Source organism: Saccopteryx leptura, chromosome 1 (genome assembly GCF_036850995.1).
Source record: "Saccopteryx leptura isolate mSacLep1 chromosome 1, mSacLep1_pri_phased_curated, whole genome shotgun sequence".
Taxonomy (NCBI): domain Eukaryota; kingdom Metazoa; phylum Chordata; class Mammalia; order Chiroptera; family Emballonuridae; genus Saccopteryx; species Saccopteryx leptura.
In genome coordinates this window covers 146,202,048-146,227,015 of record NC_089503.1, presented here as the reverse complement: position 1 = coordinate 146,227,015, position 24,968 = coordinate 146,202,048, and the positions used below count along the sequence as shown (strand labels likewise).

The window sequence follows — 24,968 nt, the reverse complement described above, 5'->3', positions numbered from 1 at the left end:
GCAGAAAAAGCATTTGATAAAATCCAACACCTATTTATGATCAAAACTCTCAGCAAAGTGGGAATACAGGGAACATACCTCAGCATGATAAAGGCCATCTATGACAAACCCACAGCCAATATCATACTCAATGAGCAAAAATTAAAAGCAATCCCCTTAAGATCAGGAACAAGGCAGGGGTGCCCCTTTTCACCACTCTGATTCAATATAGTTCTGGAAGTCCTAGCCACAGCAGTCAGAGAAGAAGAAGAAATAAAAGGCATCCAAATTGAAAAATAAGGAATAAAACTATCGTTATTTCCTAATGACATGATACTGTACAAAGAAAACCCTGAAGTCTCAGTCTAAAGACTACTAGAACTGATAAATGGATTCGGCAAGGTGGTAGAATATAAAATTAATATTCAGAAATCAGTGGCATTTTTATACAGCAACAATAAACTATCTGAAAAAAAAATTAAGAAAACAATTCCCTTTACTATTGCAAACAACCAAAAAAATGAAGTACCTAAGAGTAAATTTAACCAAGAAGGTAAAAGACTTATACTCATAAAATTATAAAACATTGATAAAAGAAATCAAGGAAGATACAAACAAGTGGAAGCATATGCCATGTACATGGATAGAAAGAATAAACATCATTAAAATGTCTATATTACCCAAAGCAATCTATAAATTCAATGCAATTCCTATTCAAATACCAATGGCATACTTCAAAGATATAAAACAAATATTCCAAAAATTTATATGGAAAAGAACATGAATAGCCTCAGCAATTTTGAAAATGAAGAATAAAGTGGGAGGTATCAGACTTTCTGATATCAAGTTATACTACAAGGCCATCATAATCAAAACAGCTTGGTACTGACATAAGAACAGGCATATAGATCAATGGAACAGAACTGAGAACCCAAAAATAAACCCACGCCTTTATGGTCAATTGATATTTGACAAAGGAGGTAAGGAAATACAATGAAGTAAAGACAGCCTCTTTAATAAATGCTGTTGGGAAAATTGGACAGGTACATGGAAAAAATAAAAGTAGACCACCAACTTACACCATTCACAAAAATAAACTCAAAGTGAATAAAAGACTTAAATGTAAGTCGTAAAACCATAAACATCTTGGAAGAAAACATAGGCAGTAAACTATCTGATCTCTCTCGTAACAATAATTTTGCCGATTTATCTCCACAGGCAAGTGAAATAAAGGACTGGATGAACAAATGGGGACTATATCAAACTAAAAAGCTTTTCAAAGCAAAAAACACCATGAGCAAAATAAAAAAAACCCAGACTATGGAATAATATATTCACCAATACGTCTGATAAGGGGTTAATAACAAAAATTTATAAAGAACTTCTAAAACTCAACACCAGGTAGGTAAACAACCCAATTAAAAAATGGGCAAAAGAACTGAATAGACACTTCTCCAAAGAGGACATATAGATGGCCTATAGGTGTCTGAAAAAATGTTCAACACCATTAGTTATCAGAGAAATGCAAATTAAAACCACAATGAGATACCACCTCACACCTGTCAGAATGACGCTCATTAACAAAACAACACACAATAAGTGCTGGAGAGGATGTGGAGAAAAGGGAACCCTCTTGTATTGCTGTTGAGAATGCAGACTTGTGCAGCCACTGTGGAGAACTGTATGGGGTTTCCTCAAAAAACTAAAAATGGAACTGCCTTTTGACCCAGCTATCCCACTTTTAGGAATATATCCTAAGTACACCAAATCACTGATTCAAAAAAAGATATGCACTCCCATGTTTATTGCAGCATTGTTTACAATAGTCAAGATCTGGAAACAGCCCAAGTGTCTGTCAGTGAATGAGTGGATTAAAAAGTGGTGGTACATATACACAATGGAATACTATGCGTCTGTGAAAAAGAAGGAAATCTTTCCTTTTGCAACAACGTGGATGGACCTGGAAACTATTATGCTAGGTGAAATAAGCCAGGCAGAGAAAGAAAAATATCATGTGATCTTGCTTATATGTGGAATCTAAGGAACAAAGTGAACTGAGGAATGGAATAGAGGCAGAGGCATGGTCACAGGGACCAGAGGGACAGCAGCCAGAGGGAAGGAGAATGAGGGGATGGGATCAGAGAAGGAGAAGGGATTAGTGAAATTATATATATGATACATAACACAGAGATACAGATAACAGGACAGCAAATTCCAGAGGGAAGGGAGGAGGGAGTTAGAGGGATGGGGACAAATGGGTATAAATAGGGACATGGGGGTGAGGGATGAGGGTGTTATATTGAGTGAGACACCTGAATCCATATAAACACAATAAAATAAAATTAATAAAAATTAAATAAAAAAAAAGGAAGCATCTAGCCTCTGAGTGCTTTATATAGCTTGCTAAGAGGCCCCAAACCTAACAGTAGTAGTAGTCAGCCTTGTTTTTTGCAACGTAGCCTCTCCCAGGTGCCTCTAAGCCCAGTATAAGCAGCATCCATCTGCAGTTCACTTTGTAGCTTATACAGTGGGCTGGACACAGGCAGCAGCTAATCTTGGCTTGGACCAGAGCCTCTCCCAAGAAGCTGCAGAACCAATACACCCAGTGGCCAGCTTCAGACCACACCAGAACACCCTAACCAGCTCCACAAACAACATAAATAAAGGGGCACCCTGCTAGGCACTAGAGCTCTGCTCAAGTGAATCCTGATCTATAGGGTCAGCCCCTGCTCAGGAACTCCTCTGCTGAAGTCACTGCCACTCTTCCCAATAAGCCTTAGAGTCAGTTCCTCTTACTGATGTGCCAACAGTAATCAAGGCTCAACTACAACAGGAGGGCACACACAACCCACACAGGAACATATCTGGAGCACCCAGCTCAGGTGACCAGGGAGACTGTGCCACTGGGCCACACAGGACACCTACTACACTAGGCTACTCTACCAAGACCAGGAGACAAAGCAGCTCTACCTAATACACAGAAACAAACACAAGGAGGCAGTCAAAATGAAGAGAGAAAAAAAGTCTCAAATGAAAGAACAGAACAAATCTCCAGGAAAAAAAGATAACTAAAAAAAATGGAGCCTAGCAAAAAAAATGGAATCTAGCAATCTACTAGATGCGGAGTTCAAAGCACTGGTTATAAGAGTACTCAATGAGAAGAGCAGACCTCCGTGAAAACTTTAACAGAGAGATAGGAAACATAAAATATAGAACATTAAAAGAACCAGTCAGAAATGAAAAATACAATAACTGAAATTAAGAATACATTAAAGGGAGTCAGTAAATAAGATGAATCAGAGGTTCCAAACAGCACTTGGGAAGATAAAGTAGCAGAAAATACCCAATCAGAACAGCAAAGAGAAAAAAAAAATTTTTTAAATGAGGATAGTTTAAGGCAGTGTTTTTCAACCAGTGTGCTGCGGCACACTAGTGTGCCGTGGGGAAATTAAACATGGGTCCCCAAACTACAGCCCACGTGCTGGACACAGCCCATGGAGGCTATTTATCTGGCCCGCCACCAGCCGCCTCTATCCGAACATAAACATTCCCCTCACAATCCCTCCAGCTATCAGCGACAGGAAGAGTGGAGGCACAGGGAACCTCACTGACCAATCACCTTCTAGGATTCATCCCGACCACTAGCGATGAACCAATAGTAGGCCGCCTCTCATCCACACCCAGGAAGGTCCCCACTCGGGCTGCTGTGCACTTGTCATTGTGTGGCCGTGGTGAGTAGTTGAAGCTGCTACGCCTCCCCATGGTCCCGATTTCTAATCCTGGTCAGGACTAGAGGTAAATGTTGCCACCACTAGATGAAGTCTCAGCCTCAGCTGGTTATGTCTATCCTGATGGTGTATATAGATATTTGACCTTTTTCTTTTTAAAAGAGGCCCCCACAGAGGGTGATATACAATGCATCACAATGTTATCTAACTTTAAAGCTAAAGTTTGCTGATCTTCTTTTGGACAGTTTTTGGTTATCTGTTGCCAAGGAGTTCCCCATTCTGGCCAACAAAGCTATTTTGACATTGCTCCCGTTTTCAACCACATATCTATGTGAGCTGAGCTTCTCAAGCTTGACTGCGATAAAAACTAAAAACAGAGAGAGACTGAGAACTGTTGAGGAAGAGCTTCATGTGTGTCTTTCTACCATTCCTGCCAGGATATCCCTTTTGTGTTCATCGAAACAGGCCCAGGTTTCACACTAAGTGAGTATAAATACATTTAGAAACTATATTATTAACTATATGTATAATATGTACTGTGTTAGAGTGTCATTTTGGTAGGTGGTGTGCCCCAGGATTTTGTAAATGTAAAAAATGTTCCGCGGCTCAAAGAAGGTTGAAGATCACTGGTTTAAGGGACCTCTGGCACAACCTCAAGCATACCAATGTTCACATCATAAGGACACCAAAAGAAGAGGGAGAACAAGGGATTGAAAATCTATTTGAAGAAATAATGACGAAAAAACTTCTCTCACCTGGTGAAGGAAATAGACATAGTCTAGGAAGTTTAGAGTCCCAAGGAAACTCCCACCAAGTCACATCATAATTAAAATGCCAAAGGTTAAAAACAAAGAGAGAATCTTAAAAGCAGCAAGAGAAAAGAAGTTAGTTATCTTCAAGGTGGCTCCCATAAGACTGTCAGCTGATTTCTTAACAGAAACTTTGCAGGCCAAAAGGAATTGAAACAAAAATATTCAAAGTGATGAAAAGCAAAAACCAACAACCATGTTTACCCAACAAAGCTATCACTTAGAATTGAAGGACAGATAAAGAGCTTCCCAGACCAGAAAAAGCTGAAAGAGTTCCTTCCCACCAAACCAGTATGGCAACACTTCCAGACCTATCAATAATTACTTTCAATGTAGCTGGATTAAATGCTTCAATCAAAGGGGTGGCTGAATGGGCCCTGGCCAGTTGGCTCAGCAGTAGAACGTCAGACTGGTGTGTGGAAGCCCAAGGTTCGATTCCCGGCCAGGGCACACAGGAAAAGCATTCATCTGCTTCTCCACCCTTCCCCCTCTACTTTCTCGCTATTTCTCTCTTCCCCTCCTGCAGCCATGGCTCCATTGGAGCAAAGTTGGCCTGGGTGCTGAGGATGGCTCCATGGCCTCTGCTTCAGGTGATAGAATGGCTCCAGTTGCAATGGAGCAACACTCCAGATGGGCAGAGCATCGCCCCCTGGTGGGCATGCCAGGTGGATTCCAGTCGGGCACATGCGGGAGTCTGTCTGACTGCCTCCCCACTTTTCATTTTGGAAAAATATCATAAAAAAAAAAAAAAGGTGGCTGAGTGGATAAGAAAACAAGATTCTTACATATGCTGTGTACAAGAGACCACTTTAGATCAAAAGACACACTGAGACCAAAAGTAAAGGGATGAAAAAAGGTATTTCGTGCAAATACACACAAACAAATAAAAAAGCTGGGATAGCAATACTTATACCAGACAAAATAGACTTTAAAACAAAGGCTATAACAAGAGACAAAGGACTCAGCAATTCCACTTATAGGTATTCATCTGAAGAAATTCAAACACTAAGTCGAAAAGACAGCCCTGTGTATATTGCAGCATTATTAATAATAGCCAAGATATTGTAGCAACCTAAGTGTCGATAGATGAATGGATAAAGAAGATGTGATACATATATTCAATGGACTATTACTCAACCATAAAAGAAGAGTGAAACTGTGCCACTTGCTATAACAAGGATGGACCTATTATGCTAAGTGAAATAAGTCAGACAGAAAAAGATAAATACAATACAATATCACTTATGTGTGAGATCTAAAAAACAAAATAAAGACACAAAACAAAAACAAACTTATAGATACAGAAAAGAAGTTAATGGTTACCAGATGGGAGGATGGTTGGAGGGATGGATGAAAAAATGAGAAGGGGTTAAAATGTGCAAATTCTAGTTGTAAAAACAGTCATGGGGATATAAAGTACAGCACGGGGAATATAGTCAATAATATTGTAATAACTATGTATGGTGTCAGGTGAATATGTGGATGAGAAAGGGGCCGCATACTAAACCTGACAAGCTCAGGGGAGGCCCCCAGAGCGGGCCTTACAAACCCAGAGACCAAAGTAATCACACAGGGTGGTCTGAACATAAAAATTCCTAACTAAAAGTAGGTCATGGTGCATAGTAAAGTCCCATGCTTGTGGCTTCCTTGACAAAGGTAATTTTTAACTCTGAAATTGTCAGTTGTCTTTGGGCATCTCAGGTCACATACCACTGAAATGTCCGAGTGAGCTTCTCTCCCAGAGCCCTCCCAAGCACAACCACTGGCCCCAGAGCGCCGACCACTCTGTTATCTTGTGGCTCATACCCCGCCTCTGTGTGCTGTGAACGCTCACTGCCCTGCACCACCACTGTCAAAGAAATGTGTCTCTCTGTTTCACCTGTTATCGGTCTCAGAGATCTCCCTGCTTTGCTTCCCCTGCCTCCCTAATCTACCACCAATGGGTTTCCTGTAACCCTCCTGACGTCTCCTCCTCAGAGTCTGTGTGTAAAATAAGCCGCCAAACTGCCCTTCTCCAGAGCATTTTCTCACACTGTTGAGATTTGGCATCCTGGCAATTGTCAATTTGGCTCAAATAAACCCTTATAAGACTTTTTCTTAGGCTGTATAGTCTATTGTTACCAGATACTAGACTTCTCAGGGTGATCGCTCCATAAGTTATAAAATGTCTAATCATTATGTTGTATACCAGAAACTAATATAATATTGTAATCAGCTGTAATTGAAAAATACTTATTTTAGAAAAGAAAATAAATTAATTAAATTATTTAAGTTAAAAGAAAAAAATTAACCTCAATAGTAAATATAAATGGGACTAAATGACCCTAATTGTATACAAAATTAGTAATATAAAAGCAAAGAAAAAGATTCAGCTAAATGACTCAACATAGGACTTTAATTGTACATATGTGCTTAGTGAGATACATTTTAAGGTTTGTTTGTTTTTTGGACAGAGAGAGTCACAGAGAGGGACAGATAGGGACAGACAGACAAGAATGGTGAGAAATGAGAAACAATAATTCTTCGATGAGGCACCTTAGTTGTTTATTGATTGCTTTCTCATATGTGCCTTGACCAGGGGCCTCTAGCAGAGTGAGTGACCCCTTGCTCAAGCCAGCAAACTTGGGCTCAAGTCAGTGACCATGGGGTTTGGAACCTGGGTTCTCCATATCCCAGTCTGACACTCTATCCACTGCGCCACCACCTGATCAAGCTTAAGGATTTTTAAAAATTCATAAAATCTTTTACTTTATTCAGTCATTTTATAGCAGTAATATTAAATTGCGGTTCAAACAAAGGCAGAATTCCAAAGCCAGCACCTGCTATGGAAAGAGGAAACCTTTCCGGGAGTGGGACCGCAACTCCAGTTATTTTCCAGAGCCCAAGGACATCCATAATGGGCAAGGGTGGGAGTTTAGTGACCTGCCTGTGGCCCCATGAAACTGGGCACTAAGTCCCTTCCCAGCGCACAGCCATGAAGGACACAGGCCTCATGAAGGGCGTCAGGCTCTGCCAGGCTCTCCCTGTGGGACCTGTAGTAACTTGTGACTTTTCACAGAGCGGCAGGAAGGGGTCGACAGGACACAGCAGAGAAAGAACCCAGCCGGCACCTGTCAGGGCTGTGCTTCCTGCTGCCCTGCGGCTCCTAGGGGAGACTCCAGCCCGGCAGAAGAGACAGGAAGCAGCAGGCAAGGCTTCTAGCAACTTTGCTGTATCAGGAGGGAGGAGCAGAGTTTCAAAGCCTCAGGAAGAGAATCTGGGAGGCTGTAGCATGCCTAAGGGCCTGAAGAAAGGCTGAAGCGCCACAGGAAGTGTGTGGCCAGGCCCAGCAACTTGACAGAGAAATGGCTACTTCCCTATGGGGTTTGGGATACAAGGATGACCCCGAGTTTGAGGAAGAACCAAGCCCCTACAGGGGCCGGCCCAGAAACTTTCCATCATGTTGTGTCCTGGCCCCTCAATCTCATAGAAAGGCATAGTGTTCCTCCTTCAAGAAAACCCCTAATAAATAAACCATTTGGCCACCCAGTACCGGTAGGCTGCATTCGCTCCTGCATTCACTAGCTAGTTCAAAGGCCTTTAAGGAGGTGTCCTATGAGTGTGTTTACACATGAAAGGAGTGATGACTCATCCACCCCCCCCCCCCAAAAAAAATACCCTGCCCAAGTTTTAGTGCCTTCAGGCCCGAGCAGCCTGGTTGGATTGCTGTCTGACACCCTGCCCCCTCAACGAGGGAGCAGATGAAGTCACTCTGCACTCCCAGCATGGCCCCACCTCGGCAGACTGGCTGGGGCGCCTCCTGAATGAGGTAAAGTGCAGACAATATTTTCCAGCAGTCACATGTTTCATTCACCCAGCAGGAATCTCCCCCACATGGTCCCCAAAAGCATTCCTTATTAGGAAAAGCTGTATCCAAGTCCCCCACTTTGTTCCCATTGGGGTGCTCGGGCTGGTGGCAGCATGCATGATACTCCAGGAATCCCAGGTATGCAAGATCCCAGGAAGCTCGTGGCATGAAGCTGGCTGGCCATGCGTGGTTCCCCACCAACAGTCAGAGGCCGCTTCTCCCCTCCAGCCCACCTATCACCTCCACAGTGCACTTCCCAACTTCTCCTTCCTTTGGATCCTACACCAGAGGCGCAAGGATCAGGGTTTTCTGTGTCCTGAATGGCAGCTGGCACAGCCCAGCTCACCACACTGATGGAGGAAGTCTCTCAACGGGGTTCACCGGGAGCTGGGAGTGCCTGAGAGGAAGGCAGGGGCAATTCTCCCACTACTCCCCACCTGGACAATGGCAAGCATTTTCCATTTTAGCCTAATTACGTTTTCCTCCACTCTGCATCGTCTTGACAAATGTCATTGATGATCCCAGTTGTAGACGCGCAGTAGTCTTGCCATCTTCCAACACAAAGATGCAAAGCTAAAACCATGCCTTCCTTAATAAATGAGTTCCAGGTCCTCCAGTCTGGAAACACAGAAGAATTCCCCATGTGAGAGAGGAAAGGGCAGGGGACACAACTCTGACTGTTTCTCCACCCACTGAGGGCTCTCATGTGAATCACCAACAGAGCTGCATAGGAGTCTGGGACGGGAAGGCTGTGTAAAGCCACCAGAATACAGATCTTTCCCCTCAAGGACCCTTAGCACAAGCTGGGGTGTGTAAACAGGACTCTCCAGAGGCCTAGAAATTACAAGGAGCTCATACCCAGATAATCCAGCCCACACGCATTGTCACCTCTGCATTTCTCTCCATTCTCCTCCCAGGCAGTATTTCCCAGGGTTCCTGCATGATAAAGATTACTCCTGTCCTGGCTGGATAGCTCAGTGTTTATAGCATTGTCTCGATATGCAGAGGTTGGCAACTCAATCCCTAGTCAGTAATCAATGTTTCTGACTCTCTCACTCTCTCTTCCTTCCTTTCTCTCTAAAACAACAACAACAACAAAAAAACCCAAAACAAAACAAAATAAAAAACAGGCCCTGGCCAGTTGGCTCAGAGGACCGAGTGTTGGCCTGGTGTGCAGATGTTCTTGGTTCAATCCCCGGTCGGGGCACACATGAGAAGTGACCATCTGCTCCTCTTCTCCTCCCTCTCTCTCTCTTCTCTCCCTCTTTTCCTCTCACAGCCAGTGGCTCAATTGGTTTGAGTGTTGGCCTCAGGCACTAAAAATAGCTCAGTTGATTTGAGAATCAGCTTTAGATGCAGGGAGGCGGTATGCGGGGGGGGGGGGGGGTATCCAACCCAGGTTGCTGGGTGGATCCCAGTGAGACCACATGCGGGAGTCTGTCTCACTGTCTTCCCTCTTCTCACTTAAACAAAAACAAAAACAAAATATTACCTCACTGGAGATCTGGATTCATTTGGCCAATCTAGAATGAGACTTGAATTTAACAATTAGTTCCTATCGTCTGGATCCTTGAAGATCCAGCCAGCCTTCCTACCATCTCCCTTCTGCCTTCTTGCAGCCACCTTCCAAGGCTGACTTTCTATCTCTGCTTCTCTTCTTCTCCTACAACCTTCCCTGGAACGATGATCCCTTTAGGGAAGACCCATCACCCACGTGGCCTCAGTCCTCTGCACAGCAACCATATCAGAAGACCAATAGTCACATCACATGAGCATGTTACAGAGGTCACCTGTCTCTCTCCCCACCCCACCCCAACCACTCAGGTGGAAACTGGATGAACACACACTTACCTCCCCCCTCAGCTCTCATTCTCTGAAACCTGTTTCCCTTGGGCCCCATTTCTCCTTAGCTCATGAACTCAAGAAATACCAAAGGGACCTAATGTTGTCAAAAATTGCTTTAGTTTCAGTTGAGTTGGTTGATTGGGTTAGTCCCTTACCTGACGCCAGGGGAGGACAAAGAATTCACAAGAAGGTGTGTTCATAGTCTAGACTCGAGGCAGCATGGTGGCACCGCCCATGTTGTGTGGGCGGTCTCCCTTGAATTTGCAGACTTCCTCACTATTTTTCATAAGGTGAGTCATCACACCATCCAATACCATAGAAGGAAAATCTGGAATAAGATTTCTTATGCTACTACTAATAATGTTCAAAAACAAGTGACACACATGAGAGGATTCTCAACAGTATTAGTCATTAGAGAAATTCAAATCAAAACCATGAGCTACCACTTTATACTAACTAGCATGGCTATAATAATCATAACTTTTTAAAAAAAAATCAAAATTATAAGTATTGGTAAGGATGTGGAAGTATTAGAACTCTTGTACATTGCTGGTGGAAATATATAAAGGTACAATCTCTATGGAAAACAATTTTTAGTTCCTCAAAAACTCTAAAGTTAGCATATCCAGCAATTCCATTCCTAGCTATATACCTAAAGGAATTGAAAAGAGGGGTTCACACAGATGTTCATTAACCAAAAGGCAAATACAACCCAAATGTCCATCAACAAATGAATGAATAAACAGAACTGTGGCATATACATACAATGGACTAGTACTGAGCTCTAAAAAGGAATGAAGCACTGATACATGTTACAATGTGGATAAATCTCAAAAACATTGTGCTAAATGAAAGAAGACAGACAAAAAAAAAGTCACGTATTATATGATCCCACTTACATAAAATACCCCCAAAAAAGGTAAACCTATAGAAACAGAAAGCAGAGTGATGGCTGCAGTGGGTGGGGAGCCGGGGGAGGAAGAAAATGGGGAGTGGCTGCGCACTGGCAATGCTATTTTATTTTGGAGTGACAAAGGTGTTTAGGAAATAGAGGTGGGGGTTGCACAACATACGAAAGTGCTAAATGCCACTGAGCTGTTCCCTTTAACAGTTTATTTTATGGCACAGGCGTATCTTGTGGGTGTTGCGGGTTCAGCTCCAGACTCCTGCACTAAAGGGAATATTGCAATAAAGGGACTTACACAAAATTTTTGGTTTCCCAGTCCATATAAAAGTTCTGTTTCTACTATACTGTTGGAAAAATGGGGCCGACAGAATTGCTTGGCGAAGGGTCCACAAAACTCCAATTTATAAAAACACAAGATCTGCGGAGTGCAATAAAACAAGGTATGCCTGCATATGAATTTCACCTTGATTTTAAAAAAGCATGTTAACACATATAAGAAAAAAGGGGGGAAAAAAGCGCAACAGTAGCCAGGTAGTTTTCAGATGCTGTCATCAGCGGCTAGAGCCTTGGACAGGCAAAGGATGCATCTTCCTTTGACTTAATCATTCACACCAGCTCTGCTGCCTGAGTCTTCAGTCCTGCAATAAACATCTTTACACTCAGAGACCCCTGTCAGTGTTGGGGCTTCAGTTCCCATTTTGCTGAATAATCAAAGAAACTCATAGAAATAGAATAGACTTTCCCAATCAAAAGGTTACTCCTCAGCACTTCTAACAGCTTATTTAGATTTATTAGCATATCACAGTAAAATACTTCATTACAAACCCCAACTCAGAGCCATTAAAAGGGCTCTTGATTATATATGAGAACTCATAAATGTTTAAAAGTGATTCTACCTAGAAGTTTTAGCTTAATCATTAAAAACAAATAACAGCAGAAGGAAGTGGCGATAATCTACCCTCTGTTCTAATTTTAAAATGTGAATAATTAACCTTCCAGGAAAAAAAGTGCAGAAGTTTAAGAGCAGTTCAATCCAATAAATGTCCCGTTTAGGGAGAGATGGGCACCGCTGGAGTGGACGGCTGCCAGTCTAGTGTGGTGACAGTTCCCACGGGTCGGCCGGCACTTCTGCTGAACTGTTGAGCATTAGCGCCCTTAAGTTCTGCTTTCAGGTATTTGCGTGCTGGGTAAGACTTGATTTTCATGGGGTTATGGCTTGTGTAAAAAGTATAAAAAGTTTGCATTTTTTCCAAAATCAAATTTTGTTACCAAAAATGCTAAACCATGACAGACTTCATGTTCTAAAAATCAGTTTCTCCCAGGTAAAACTGCTAATATTCAGTGATGATTTCTGAGGGTTTATCTCTAGAATTAAATATTTATTACTGTACCCAACTATGCAAAGGCTCAGCAGCAGCCTCATGAGATCAAGGTCGGTGGTGGTCCAGTCCTTTATTCTGGACTGGCACTGGCCTATTGCAATCCGGGAAGGCACATCCTTCCCGGACATCCGATCTAGTTACCAAAGAATCCCAAGCGATTTCTTCTCCAAAAGTATCACTTTTCACTACAAGGAGGTTTCAGGACATTAGTATACTGGTAACTGCCCCAGTGAAAATTATTTAATTACCCTAATTACATTCTTTCAAAAGGAAGGAAAGAAAAAAGGAATAGAAAAAGGAAGAGGTAGGAGAGGAAAAGAAGAGGAAGAAGAAATAATACAGAAATTAGGAGAGCAATCTGGTATCTCGGCCCCATAAGTACTTAACATTGGAAGCAGAATGGACCAAGCTAATCATTAACAACCTTCTGCTTGGCCCTGGACAGCACAGGGCACTGTACTGACATGTGCGCCTGGCTCTCAGAAACCGCCTAGATGGGTTCAAAACTCGACCTCTCCATTTAGAAGCATGAGACCTTGAATAAGTGTATTAGCTTCTCTGAGCCTTTTTATTCTTCATCCAACAGGAATGGTCCCACCGACCACCTGGAAGAGCAGGTGTGAGAGAATCTGCTTAAGTTCCCAGCTGGAAGCACTCTGCCTCTCCCGGGGTCTGCAGCCCTGACAGTTTCCTTGTGAGGCGGTTGAGTATGAGTTGCCTCGATGTGGGCCTCTGTGGTATGCAGATATTTTGAGCTAAAGACAATCGAGACCTTACAAGAGAAACATTGGCCCCTCTCTCCCTTTAACTATCTGTAAAAAGCTGAATGAGGGACCTTGCCCATGATAAAGAAATCATCGTAGGTAACCTTTTTTGTCTACCTATAGGGCATGGCAAACTATATGCTCTTCTTCTGGTCCTGCACTGACCCTCTGAAGCCTCCAAAGTGCCTTCCCCCATCCGTAGCTCAGAATGCCGTATGTACCTCACTTGAAGTGTCTGTCCCTGACCCTCTAATATACATAAAGGTTTGTCACAGGTGTTGATACTGCCCCAGGGAAATCAGAGCACAGCCAATACTATTGTATTTTTTATTAAAAAAACAAATTAAATAAAATAGTGCTGGATTCTATATAATATGAACTGGAGTCCATTGTTCACAGTGAGAAGGGCTGAGAAGAGGGAGACAGGGGTGCGGCTGCAGTTTCTTTTTCTTCGTATCTGGGAGGCAACTCAGGTGAGAGGTGTGGAGCGGGTGAGACCTCAGAGGACGAAGGCATCCCAGAAATAGTATATACGGACACACGCTCACTCCCAGAAGCTGCACCTGGGCCCTCCGCCGGTGGGGTCCTGCTGAAAAGAGAGAGACAGACCATGAAAGGGAGGTGGGGGAAAGAGTAACACAGCTCAAGGAGAAGGCTCTTTTCAAGTTTGCAAGGATCTAAGGGGCGATATTTTCCACATTCCATTATTCATGTATCTGTTTCAATTCCCTGCCCCTTGCTTTCCTTAGAGCTGATTGTAACATGAGGACAGTCTCACTCCTACTGTCATTTCCTTTGCCTTTGAAAAGACATGGGCTACAAGGTATTGGTGCCATCCAAAAAGAAGACACACACGCAGTGACTGTTCTCTGCTACTTTGTCTTCTGAGGCAGTTAACACCATGTAGACAAACTTAGGGAAATGGGAAACAAAATCATTAGGCCAAACACTGGAAGGAAGCAGAAAGGTGTATTCTTTAATGGAGTGGGCTGGAGCAATAGGCAGCCCTGCGTCTCAATTTCACCTGCTGTGTGATCTTTAAGCCTCGATCCTCATGTGTTAAAGGGGGATAACAGGGCATACCTCCTGGAACTATGAGAATTACGGGAGAAATGCAAGAAAAGCCAGACTCTGGCACACAGAAATCATTGTAGCAGCAGGAGTCGTTTTTTGTTGTTTTTAAAAGTTAACAAACATTTATTTTAGGGCGTGGAAGAGTTCATCATTGGAGAAAAGAGTAGAAAAAATAACAGAATTCTAGCCTAACCCTTCATCCACGCAGGGCGCTTCCTATGTCAGCTCTCGAGCTCAGCACTTGGTTAGAGGCATCAGAACATGTGCCTTTAAAGGAGGGTGACCAGCAAGGCAGCACCATCCCCAGCACACTCACTGAGTGCTGCCCCATCTCACCCCCGCCACAGCCCACTCATTGTCTTCTCCCCGCTGCCACCAAGCTCATTGTCTTCTCCCCGCTGCCACCAAGCTCATTGTCTTCTCCCCGCTGCCACCCAGCTCGGTCCTACCTCCTCCTCAGTCAAGAGCATCACCGTCCCTGCCCCTCACCCTTGACATGATGATCTCTGCTCTTCCTCCCTGTCCTCTCCATTCAGGACCCTCCCACACTCACCCCCTTTCGACCTACCACAGTTCTAGGCTCCTGTGACCCCAGGGCTGTCCCTGAGGCTCGGCCTCCTCACTCGCCTGGCCACCTCCAGCCTTTTCCCACTGTGAACTGTCTAACCAACCACTGCTTGGAGCCCATCGCTTGGACTCCAAAACTTTCAACTACATTCCTACAGGAAAAGCACTTAGATTTCTGCTGTTTAATCTGACCCCAAGAAGGCCTCCTAATTTGTGGTCCATGGGGAGCTTGGGAATGGGGGTGTGGATCTTGTGTTTCTCTTCAATTAATCTGAGGAGGCTCTGAGGCCCAGAGAACAACCTGTTATTGAGGGGAAAATGCAGCTTGGTCAGGTCAGGGTTCAGGTGACCTTAGCCAGTCACTCAAGTATCTCCATAGATACTAACACCCTTTGTACCTGTTGGAGGTCCCCTGAGACCCCCACACCTCTCCACAATTTAAAGCAGCAAGCAGGGGCCTCCTGAGCCCTGCCCAGTGCTCAGTTGGACCGATGGGTTGTTAAACACTTTGAGGGTCACCCCTTGCTAGAAGTACAGAAAAATGCCTGGAGAAGGCTTCACATTAACCTGGAGAAGGCTTCACAACCACTTGTAAAAGTTTTAACTTCTGTGTTGCCCAAAGTTCCCTGAAAAATGCTGTTAATATTAAGGCAATAATTGTGACATAATGTCAGCAAAAAAAAGACACTCACACTTTGCTGTTTACTCCTGTACTATAACCTTAAAGCTTATTTGGCCTGAATTGAGATAGAGACCTGAAAAGGTTAAAATGCTACTTTTCAAGTCCAAATGGAAAGTCTTACCCATAGTTAACAACACTGTAATATGAAGGTGGGTTTTCATCTGGCAGCAAACTGTTAGCCCCAGGACTTCGAGTTACCGCAGAAGTTGAAGACTCGGGAAAGTAAGGTGGTGGAGGGGGCGGGAATATTATCACAGCATCACCTAAGGAAACACAATTATTTTGTTGAAGATAGATGCATAGTAAATGCAAACAAATTAGCAAGCACAAAATGAATTCTGTAACTGGCCCATCTATAGACATGGTCAAAACACCTGTGCCAACCCCAGAATTACAAAGAGGGCTGATCAAATGTTCCAAGATCGAAGGCAGAGGTTTCCAGGGGCTGCGGGCAAGAGGAACTGGCGCTAGTGTTTAGCGGGGGCCAGGCTTCTGTTTGGGATGATGAAAGCCTTTTGGAAACTGACAGTGGTGACAGTTGCCCTGCATTGTGAATGTACTTAATGCTATGTACCCTTAAAATAAGCAAAATGGTAGATTTTTTTTGTAATATATATAATATATTCATGGCTACAAGGTAACAGTGGACCTATATTTTGTGGCAAGTCTGAGCTGAAGCTCTTCAGTGAGGCATTTCCTAACAATGTACCTCCCTTCAGATGTCTACAGCTTTCAAAGTTTTTCTTGTTTTTAACTTATAATTTTAATTCATCAAAAGCTAAGCTGTTGGATGAAGTGCCTTGCTCCTCAAATGCAGTTTCACCTCTGAACAACTGACAATAAGCTGCCTGACAGCCGTGATGGTTACTGGCGTATCTGTGGTTTAGAGAATTTTATCTACCAACATTTCACCCAAGCTTCACAGAACAAAGTCAAGCTCAAAGAAAAGCTGGTGTTTAGCATTTCTAGCACACACACCCGTGTTTGGGAGAGGAGAGACCAGGGACCAGACACAAGTTTTAATTTGTGTTCTGACTCCCGTACAAAATGAACCACATGAGTTGCCCAGAGCATTCTAGCCACGAGGCAAGCACCGCTACACAGAGGTCTGACGGGGCCTTTGATAGCTGGCAGCACCAAATGCCAGCTCAGGAACGTCTCCGCAGGAAGGAGCCGGTTTGCACTGGCGGCAGATCCGAGGCTTGCCTCGGTAGGGACAGGATTCTGTAAAGCTCCCAGGGTTCCACTTGCCAGTTACCAACCCAGCATGACCCTGACTAAGTTACTTAACCCCTCTGGGCCTCAGCTGCTAGTCTGCCAAATGCAGACCATACTCTCCCCGCCTCAGGAACAGGTAGAAGGACTGGATTAGTGTGCGGCTATTAAAGCAGTGCTGGTCACAGAGCGAGCACCCTCAGAGCCGCTTTCTCAGCCAGCAAGTGACACTTATTTGCATGTCTGAAGAAACAGTCCCAACTGGCAGTCTTGGCCAGCAGTTCCACTCTCCACCTTGTTGCCTCAAGCAGTTCCCGAAAGATAACTTAGCCTTTCAGAAAAGGCCTTCACTCCATCCCTCCTAGTTGATAAAGCTTACTTTGCTAACCTAAACTTGTTAAAGCACAATGGCTGTTTTTTATTTAATTTACTTTAGAGAGGGAGAAAGGGAGAGGGACAGACAGACAGGAAGGGACAGAGATGAAAAGTATCAACTCATAGTTGCGGCACCTTAGTTGTTCATTGACTGCTTTCTCATATGTGTCTTGACCAGGAGTGGGGAGGAGGGCTCCAGACAAGCCAGTGACCTTGGGCTTCAAGCCAGCGACCTTTGGGCTCAAGCCAGTTACCATGAGGTCATGTCTATGATCCCACGCTCAAGCCAGTACCCTGTGCTCAAGCCCGCATTCAAGCCGACGACCTTGGGTCCTCAGCATCCCATATTGATGCTCTATCCACTGTGCCACCAGCTGGTCAGGCACAATGGCTGTTTTTTCATTTTTTTCAGAAGGTCTTGGTAGGTCAGAGGAAGTAAGGTTAAGTGTTTACTTTAATTACACATTGTAGAACACAGAACCTGGGAATAAGACTCTAAAGCAGTCCAATCACCTATCAAATGCAAACAAAGAAATGTTCAAAGTCAATAGTTATCTCTGGGGCTTGTCAATCCTGCCCAATCAGCCCCCCGCCCCCCCCGCCCCATTTTGCAATATGCTTTCACTAGGAAAGAAGCCGCATATCCCCTTGGGGACTCCCTTTCACTATGTCCTACAGGACTTGATGTCCCCTGTGACTTGACAGTGAATACCCCTCAAGGGAGGGCTGTCTCCTATACCTGCTTGTGTATCCAGGGTCCAACACTGAGTGTGTCCATGGTGAGGATATCATTGGTTTTTCTGTTGGGCAATGGGAGAGACTTCCATTCTGGGAACAGCTGAATTCTGGGACTTAGCCAAGAACAGGCTCTTATCACCCCAATTTCCCTTATAGGGCAGAACTGACCATGGAGGGGCAATGTCTAGAGTCTTATCAGTTGTGCTCAGTCCTGATTTCTCAAAATGTTAACCCTATCCTATAATATCAATATAAAAGGAGAGGAAAACACGGAGAGAGGTGCCAGCTTTTCACAGGTTTGATGGGACCTAAAGGGTTAAGTGGAAAAGATTTTAAACTATGCGGTGCCAAGAGCAGGATAGAACCGCCCAGGAGTCACCCCACCCAGCACCAGTGGCCCTGTTCCCTGCTAGGAGGGCGGCCAGAGGCCACCCTGAAGCTCTCCCGACAGCAAATCCAAAGGGCACACCTCAGAACGCTGTCATCTCAGTGGAAGACTTCTGAGCATCCCGTGAGCATGTTCACCTGGACCCCACTGTGCTCCCCAAAGGAATTAAACAGTCTTTACTGTGTGAGCCCTTTTGTCACGTGACAACTACCCAGAACACTCAGTGAAGATGAAACCAGCAGAAACAGAATTATAACCCAGTGTCCTGGGGAAGGTGCTATGTAAGGACCATAGTACAGGCATGCCCACCCACCCGCATTTGGATCCTGGCTCCGCCACTTGCTATTTTGTGACCTTGGGCAAGTTATTTGATATTCCTGGGCCTCTGCTTCTTCATCTCTAACATGGAGATTCTAAGAATATCTGCCTCTGGGAGTTGTTGCAGATATGATGTAATTACACACAACAGGACCTTGAAGAGCACATTCTAAAACACTTAGATGAGTATTTGGCATAAGAATAAACTTTATATGTGTTAGCTGTTATTAATACCTAACTAATATTTGTGTTGTCACCATAAGTATATAAATGCCCAAAGAAGTAAGCAGGAGCATCACCCTGGACCAACACAAGGACTGTCTGCAAGTCCACCTGCCCTTCCCACTCAGGCTGGTGCCCTGCAGGGCCGGCCACCACCCCCCTTCTGTGCTCAGTGACCACTGCTGGCTCTGGCGGACAGCCCCAAACATGAAAAGCATCTCACTTGCCACTCCCCTTCTCTGGTCCCTCCACAGTTTCTGCTCTGTACTTCTCTTTGCCTAGCATTTTAGATGTCCAGGTTGTGGCTTCACAGCTTTACAAAAGTAGGAGACTGAAAAAATATAACAGCAATTTGAAAGAAGGAATAGTGATGGGGTTCTTCCTTCATTGTGTGAAGCTGAGGCCAAAGCTACTGATGTTCTCTGGGAGGTTGACTCTAGGAAATAGTCATCCATCTATCTACTCAGCAGAACCCAAGGGACCCAAAAGGAATTCTAGGCATTCCATGGGGGAAAGAAGTGGCAGGTGTTGTTACACTCATCTTCATTTATGCCACTGCTTCCAAGCTCTGCCCTAATCCTGAAGTTACAGAAAATATAGAACAATGCAGAGAATAGAAGGCCCCGCAAAACACAAAAGGCTGGTAGACTTGAGGCACACTCAGAGTCCTGGAATATTAGTGCTGGAAGGAATCTTAGAAACGCAATGTTCATTTTATAGATATACAAACCAAGGCCATGAGAAGTTAAGGACTTACCAAGGACAGTCAACTAGTGACAGGAATGAGAACTCACGTGTCCAGCAATACAAAGTGCCATAGGTTTCAGTGTGAAAGTGACAGGGAAAAGAGGATTACTTGGCAGGTCGCCAAGGTGGCAGAGGACTCACAGACTGTCCTTAAGGTTCTTCTCACTTTCCTCTTAATTTTTTTTTAATTCAGTGAGAGGAGAGGAGGCAGACACAGATTCCCACATGTGCCCAAATAAGGATCCACCCAGCAAACCCACTAGGGGATGATGCTCTGCCCATCTGGGGCATTGCTCTGTTGCTCAGCAACCGAACTCTTCTTAGCACCTGAGGCAGAGGCCATGGAGCCATCCTGAGTTCCTGGGCTATGGCTGCAGGAGGGAAAGAGAAAGAGAGAGAGAGAGAGAGAGAGAGAGAAGCGAGAGGGGGGGGGGTGGAGAAGCAGATGGGTGCTTCACTCGTGTGCTCTGACTGGGAATCAAACCCAGGATATCCACACACCAGGCCGACGCTCTACCACTGAGCCAACTGGCCAGGGCCACTTTCCTCTTAATTTGCTCTGTAACCTCAATCAAGGTCACCACTTAATGTCCCAAAGCTTTTGCTAAATAATAAGGAATTGCTGGGACAAAATGATGCATACAAGGACTCCTTCCTGTGGGGCTTACCATAGCAGCAGCAGCAGCAGTGTGTGTGTGTGTGTGTGTGTGAGAGAGAGAGAGAGAGAGAGAGAGGGAGAGAGAGAAAGGAAGTTAAAATTTAGGCCAGACCCAAGGACAGCCCAGTGAATCCTTGATACAACAGCTACTGTGACCTGAGCAAGCACAGGAGTGACAGCCACCCACCTACAGTGACCTGGACAGGCTCTGTGTTCTGGGTCTGTCTCTCTTCACTTTCGGAGGCATTCTGGCCCTCATTCAAGTTGCTTCTCTTCTTCACGTGGGCAACCACGAAGAAACACAATCCCATGAGAACAATCAGGGGTCCCATGATCTGCAGGGATAGGAATCCACAGATCTGGGGCTCCTCGTTGGCAGTGTCTGTCTCATTCAGGGGTTCCTGCTCCCAGTCTGAGCTGCAGCCAGGGACCCAAATGCCCAATATGCTGATAAGCATGCCGCTGGTCAAGAACAGAAATCCAAAGATGAGGCACTGGGCAAACTGGCGACTCTCTCCGCAGATGAAGGCTCGGTCAGGGTCTGCCTGGTTGCCTCGAAGGCGCCCCTCCCGGAACTGAAGTAGAGCCCGGGAGCGGGCCAGGATCACAGCCCCAAGCCCAATGACGGCACACGCTGGCCCGGCGACCTTCAGCACCATGCTGCAGTCTGGGAAGGCTTTGTATTGGCATGCCTGGAAACCAAAGATGGAGAGCAGGACGCCCACAAACAACAGGATGGCACCAAATACGAAAAGGAAGAAAATGAGCAAGCTGACATGCCTGTCTCGCTGGACACCATCTGGTTCAGCTGCTGCAGGAGACATGGCCAGAAGAGGCCCCTTCCCTGGGGAGGGGTGGAGTGTGTTTCCTTCCCTCCACTGGTTTCAACAGCTCTGCAAAATATAACCACACACCAAATCAAGTGGGCCCAGGTGTTCCTGACCCACCCTGCTCTTTTGCTGGCCATTTCAGAAATCACACCAGGATGAAATCACAGGGAACAGAACTTTATGCAGCTGATACACTGTAGAACAATGAGTTGGATTATAAGTCAGAAAGACTGGCATTCAGAAAGTCCTGAATATTTAATTTTATGAAGATATTTAAGAAGAGGAAATGCAATTACCATGCACCTAAGAGTATCTCTTAAAAAACAAAACTCCTCACAGGGACACAAAGTACAGCACAGGGAATAGAGTCAATAATGGAATACTTATGTGTGGTGTCAGGGGTTCCAGACCTATGGGGGGGCCACTTCCTAAGTTATATTCATGTCTAACCACTATGCTGCACACCTAAAACCAATATAATATTGAATGTCAACTGTAATTTAAAAAGTTTTTCATTTTAATTTTTTTAAACCATATTTAAAAGTAACTGGGTGTGGCTTTTCCTGTTCTGAGTCTTACAAACTCACTCCCGTAGGCAAAAACAAAACAAACAAAACAAAAAACAATGGTGAGTGAGGGAAGAACCACAGGGATTGTTTTTGATTTACAGACATTCCGCATTTCAACCCAGCTGCTCTGAGCATTTCATTTCCATGCTGGTAAGTTTTTGTTCAGCAACTGGCTTCCCGTTTCCTGTTTCGGCCCCACAGCAACTTTCCATTCTGTGCTTTATTCTAAGGCTGCATCCACAGGACGGCCAAGTTCAGCAGTTTGAACTGAATGGGAAGGCGGCTCAGGAACGCCGTAGCAGTCGGTGTGGTGGATATTAAATTAATTCTATCAAAATGTGATCCTTGAGCTGTCACTCAGGGGCTTCCTGGGTCTAAAATCTGGTAGCTGGCTGCTTTGGCCCGGGATGACCCAGGCGAGTGTGGCACGGCAGGTGAGTGGAGCTCTGTCGCCCAGGCGGCCAGGCAGCCTCCTCCCTGGTGCTACCCACTTCCACAAAGAGGTTTAGGCTGTTAAAAATAAGCTGCTGATAACAATCACCAGCTACAAAGCACTAAACAGCAATAGAACTTGACTTTGAAAGAAGAGTGTAAGTGAAATCAAGTGGGAAGGCGCCTTCCACAAGATCACCCAAGCCCTGTTCTTCAAGGGTATCACATATTAAATATACCCGGAGCCATGTACGTTTATGCAGACTGACTTTCTTATCCAGTTATCTTGTTTACCTTAATGAATGGGATATTTATTTTACCAGGACCCTTCAAGTTAGGGCACTCGAAAAGAGAATCGGTATGTGAAAACTATCTCAAGGGAAAAAAAAACTTAAAAAATATCTTGTGCCACTTGTGTCCATTGTCACCTGAAGGAGCTAAAGCCAAGGCCATCTTGATAAACCCAAATCATGACCAAGCAGGGTCAGTTTAGGTAAAGAAAGCAAACAGCCTGTCTTATAGGAGGAAGTACTTTTCCAGGAAAAAGTATGATAGAATCAAAAGGAAGTTGAAGAAAGAAGGAAATATAGGAGGGAAATAAGTTTTCATTTTTAAACTTGGACCAACTGTGTTTATGAAGATGCAGTCAAGCTGAGACAAAGACTTAGTGTATTGCGCTAATGTATTTTCTTAAATTTCTGAATCATGTATTCCTTTTTGCTGGTTCCAGAGATAAGGGTGATTCTCTGCTACAAAGTCTTATCAAGAATTCATTGTATTCCTGGCACCTTCAACTCTGAAGTGAGTCACAAGGCTTCAACCATCTAAAGGCAAATTCCCAAATACCAGTGAAGAAAATAGAAGCCCCATACTGGATTTGTAACTTCTTTTCCATGGTCTATGCACCGGGCGTATGTGTGAATCCCTGATGCAAATATTGTGTGGGTAGTCAGTCCATTCTCTTTCTCATACATGAACCCACAATAGTGTAGACATCTACACTAATAGAAGAGTAAACCTTTTCCAAATACCAACCTACTCCATCTTCCCCAAAGCCAAAGCCACCTCCCTAACACTTGATCAAAAGACATTTCCAAATCAGCAGCACTCGACTACTTCCAAAGCTCCGATGCGTTTGGCGACCCAGGCAAAGAGAGGCAAATGTCTTTTATGGGAAATAGCTTCGTGGGTTTTAGGGAACCCGAGCACAGCAACCCCCGGGCGGCCAGGAGCGCGGCTCCCACGGGCACAGGTTAGCGCGGGGTCCTTGGCGCGGGCCCCGCTCCTCCCTCCAAGCCTGGGCGCTAACGCCGCGGCAGCGAGTGCCGACGCCCGGTACGCGGGGAGGTGCGGGCCGGAGCCACTTACCTGGAGCTTTGTCTGTCCTGCGTGCGCGCTGCCTGCGCGGGCCTCGGGACGGGCGCTCCGCGGTGCGCGCCGGCCGTGGGCAGCGAGCCGGCGGAGGAGCCACACCGCACACGCCCACCTGCGGACCCAGGAGCGGAGGGCGTGCCGCAGCTGTATTTAGAAGAGGCGGTGCCTGGAGGGCGCGGCGGCCAGGGGGATGGCGAGCGGGGCAGGGCAGACTGGCAGGAGCTGGCAGTCGCCGGGTGCTGTCCTTCTGGGCGGGAGCACTCCCAAACCTGGCGTGGAGAGCGAGGGGCGGCCTCGCGGACCAGGGCTGCCGCTTGGCCCCTGGGAGAGTCGGGCCGGCCAGCTGAGCTGAATTGTACGCTGCGCCGACCGAGGTCCGGCGGCGGGAAGGGAGCCAGCTTCCTTCGGGCTAGGTCCCAGGATTCAGGGGAGGCGGCGTGAGAAAAGAAAGGGTCTTGCCCCTACCTGCGTGACCGCCACATGGAATCCTCGCGTTCCCGCCGCGCGGCCTGGGGAGGGTCCACCCAGTGGCCCTCCTGCCGTCCCGCAGATTTTGACTTTGACTTTAGGTTACTGGAGCAGGTCCTTCGCTGTGAGCTCCCCAGCAGACAGTTATGGAAACACCAGGTCACAGAAACGTGCGCGCCATTAGAATGTGAGGCCAGGGACCTCCATACCCAAGCCGAGCAGGTCAGACAGCAAGTCCCAGCTCCGAGACTGAAGCAGGCCCCTAGCTATCTCCGTGCTCCAGCTCGGCTCGCCCTTCCGCACTCACGGGTGTGCTCACAGCCCTCCTGGGCCCTAGAACCCTCTTCCCATTTCTCAGTCGTTACTGACCTGCTGGAATTAAACTGGTAACTTTCCCTGCCCTTGAACCAGAAGTTTCTGGATGGGTTTGCTAATCCCCGTGCTATTTGTAACCTGCCCTGTGACACGTGATACAGATTCAACTGTGCCAGTTTTCACACCAGAGATCAGGGCGCCAAGGAAGGTGAGTAAAGGGCTCAGCCCGAGCTCCAGGAGCCCTGGGATCCTCTCTATCCCTGCCGCTTCTCCCTCACTTCCTGTCCACTGTGACTTAAACCCAGTCAAGAGTTAACACCAATTGCATTAACCTTTTTGAACTACAGCGTACGTAATATACAAGTTGTTCCTGGTAGTGCTCACTGAAGGTAAAGAATGAGTTGGGTTTTAGCTAATTACCAGAGGTGAGAAGACTCTCAAAGAAGGGGTCAGAGGCAGGCAAAGAGGCAGGGGTATTAACTGGGCTCTGAGGACTGGACACTGGTGATGAGACATGGCTTCACCAGGAGGCATAGTGGTCAAGTTTCAGCGTTGGAATTTGCTGGGGCACTTGCCCCAATGGCCAAATGTAGCATTTTTCACAGTTAGCATGCCCTCGCCTCTGCAAATCTCTGCTCTGACTAAGCATTGGTTATGGCTACAATGACGAATCCTAAACTTGTGACCCATGGTCCTGCCAGCTTCTGTGTTACCTGCTTTACCTGCAGCCTGTGG

General features: G+C 45.6%; 1 protein-coding gene across 2 annotated transcripts; it reads right to left on the bottom strand.

Moving 5' to 3' along the window:
• Positions 1 to 13,533: 13,533 nt before the first annotated feature.
• Positions 13,534 to 24,315, bottom strand: TMEM171 (transmembrane protein 171). Of its 2 annotated transcripts, none has more exons than XM_066360819.1 (4): positions 23,445 to 24,315; positions 20,433 to 21,138; positions 15,706 to 15,847; positions 13,534 to 13,850 (listed from the first exon to the last, which is right to left on the bottom strand). In XM_066360819.1, exons 2-4 carry the CDS (start codon positions 21,067 to 21,069, stop codon positions 13,655 to 13,657), a joined length of 975 nt encoding a protein of 324 aa, XP_066216916.1. In that variant the 5' UTR covers positions 21,070 to 21,138; positions 23,445 to 24,315; the 3' UTR covers positions 13,534 to 13,654. The 2 variants fall into 2 exon arrangements, with proteins under 2 accessions (XP_066216916.1, XP_066216917.1); XM_066360820.1 differs by having other exon boundaries at positions 13,534 to 13,847.
• Between the last annotated feature and the right edge of the window lie 653 nt (positions 24,316 to 24,968).

Bases quoted from the DNA above. Each gene is read 5' to 3' on its own strand.
- TMEM171 (XM_066360819.1), bottom strand. From the start codon at position 21,069: ATGTCTCCTGCAGCAGCTGAACCAGATGGTGTCCAGCGAGACAGGCAT. The intron at 15,848-20,432 runs GTGGGTGGCTGT...GTGTTTCCTTAG, and splicing joins GCCTGTCCAGGTCACTGTAG to GTGATGCTGTGATAATATTC. The intron at 13,851-15,705 runs GTAAGACTTTCC...CTCTCTTTTCAG, and splicing joins TACAGTGTTGTTAACTATGG to CAGGACCCCACCGGCGGAGG.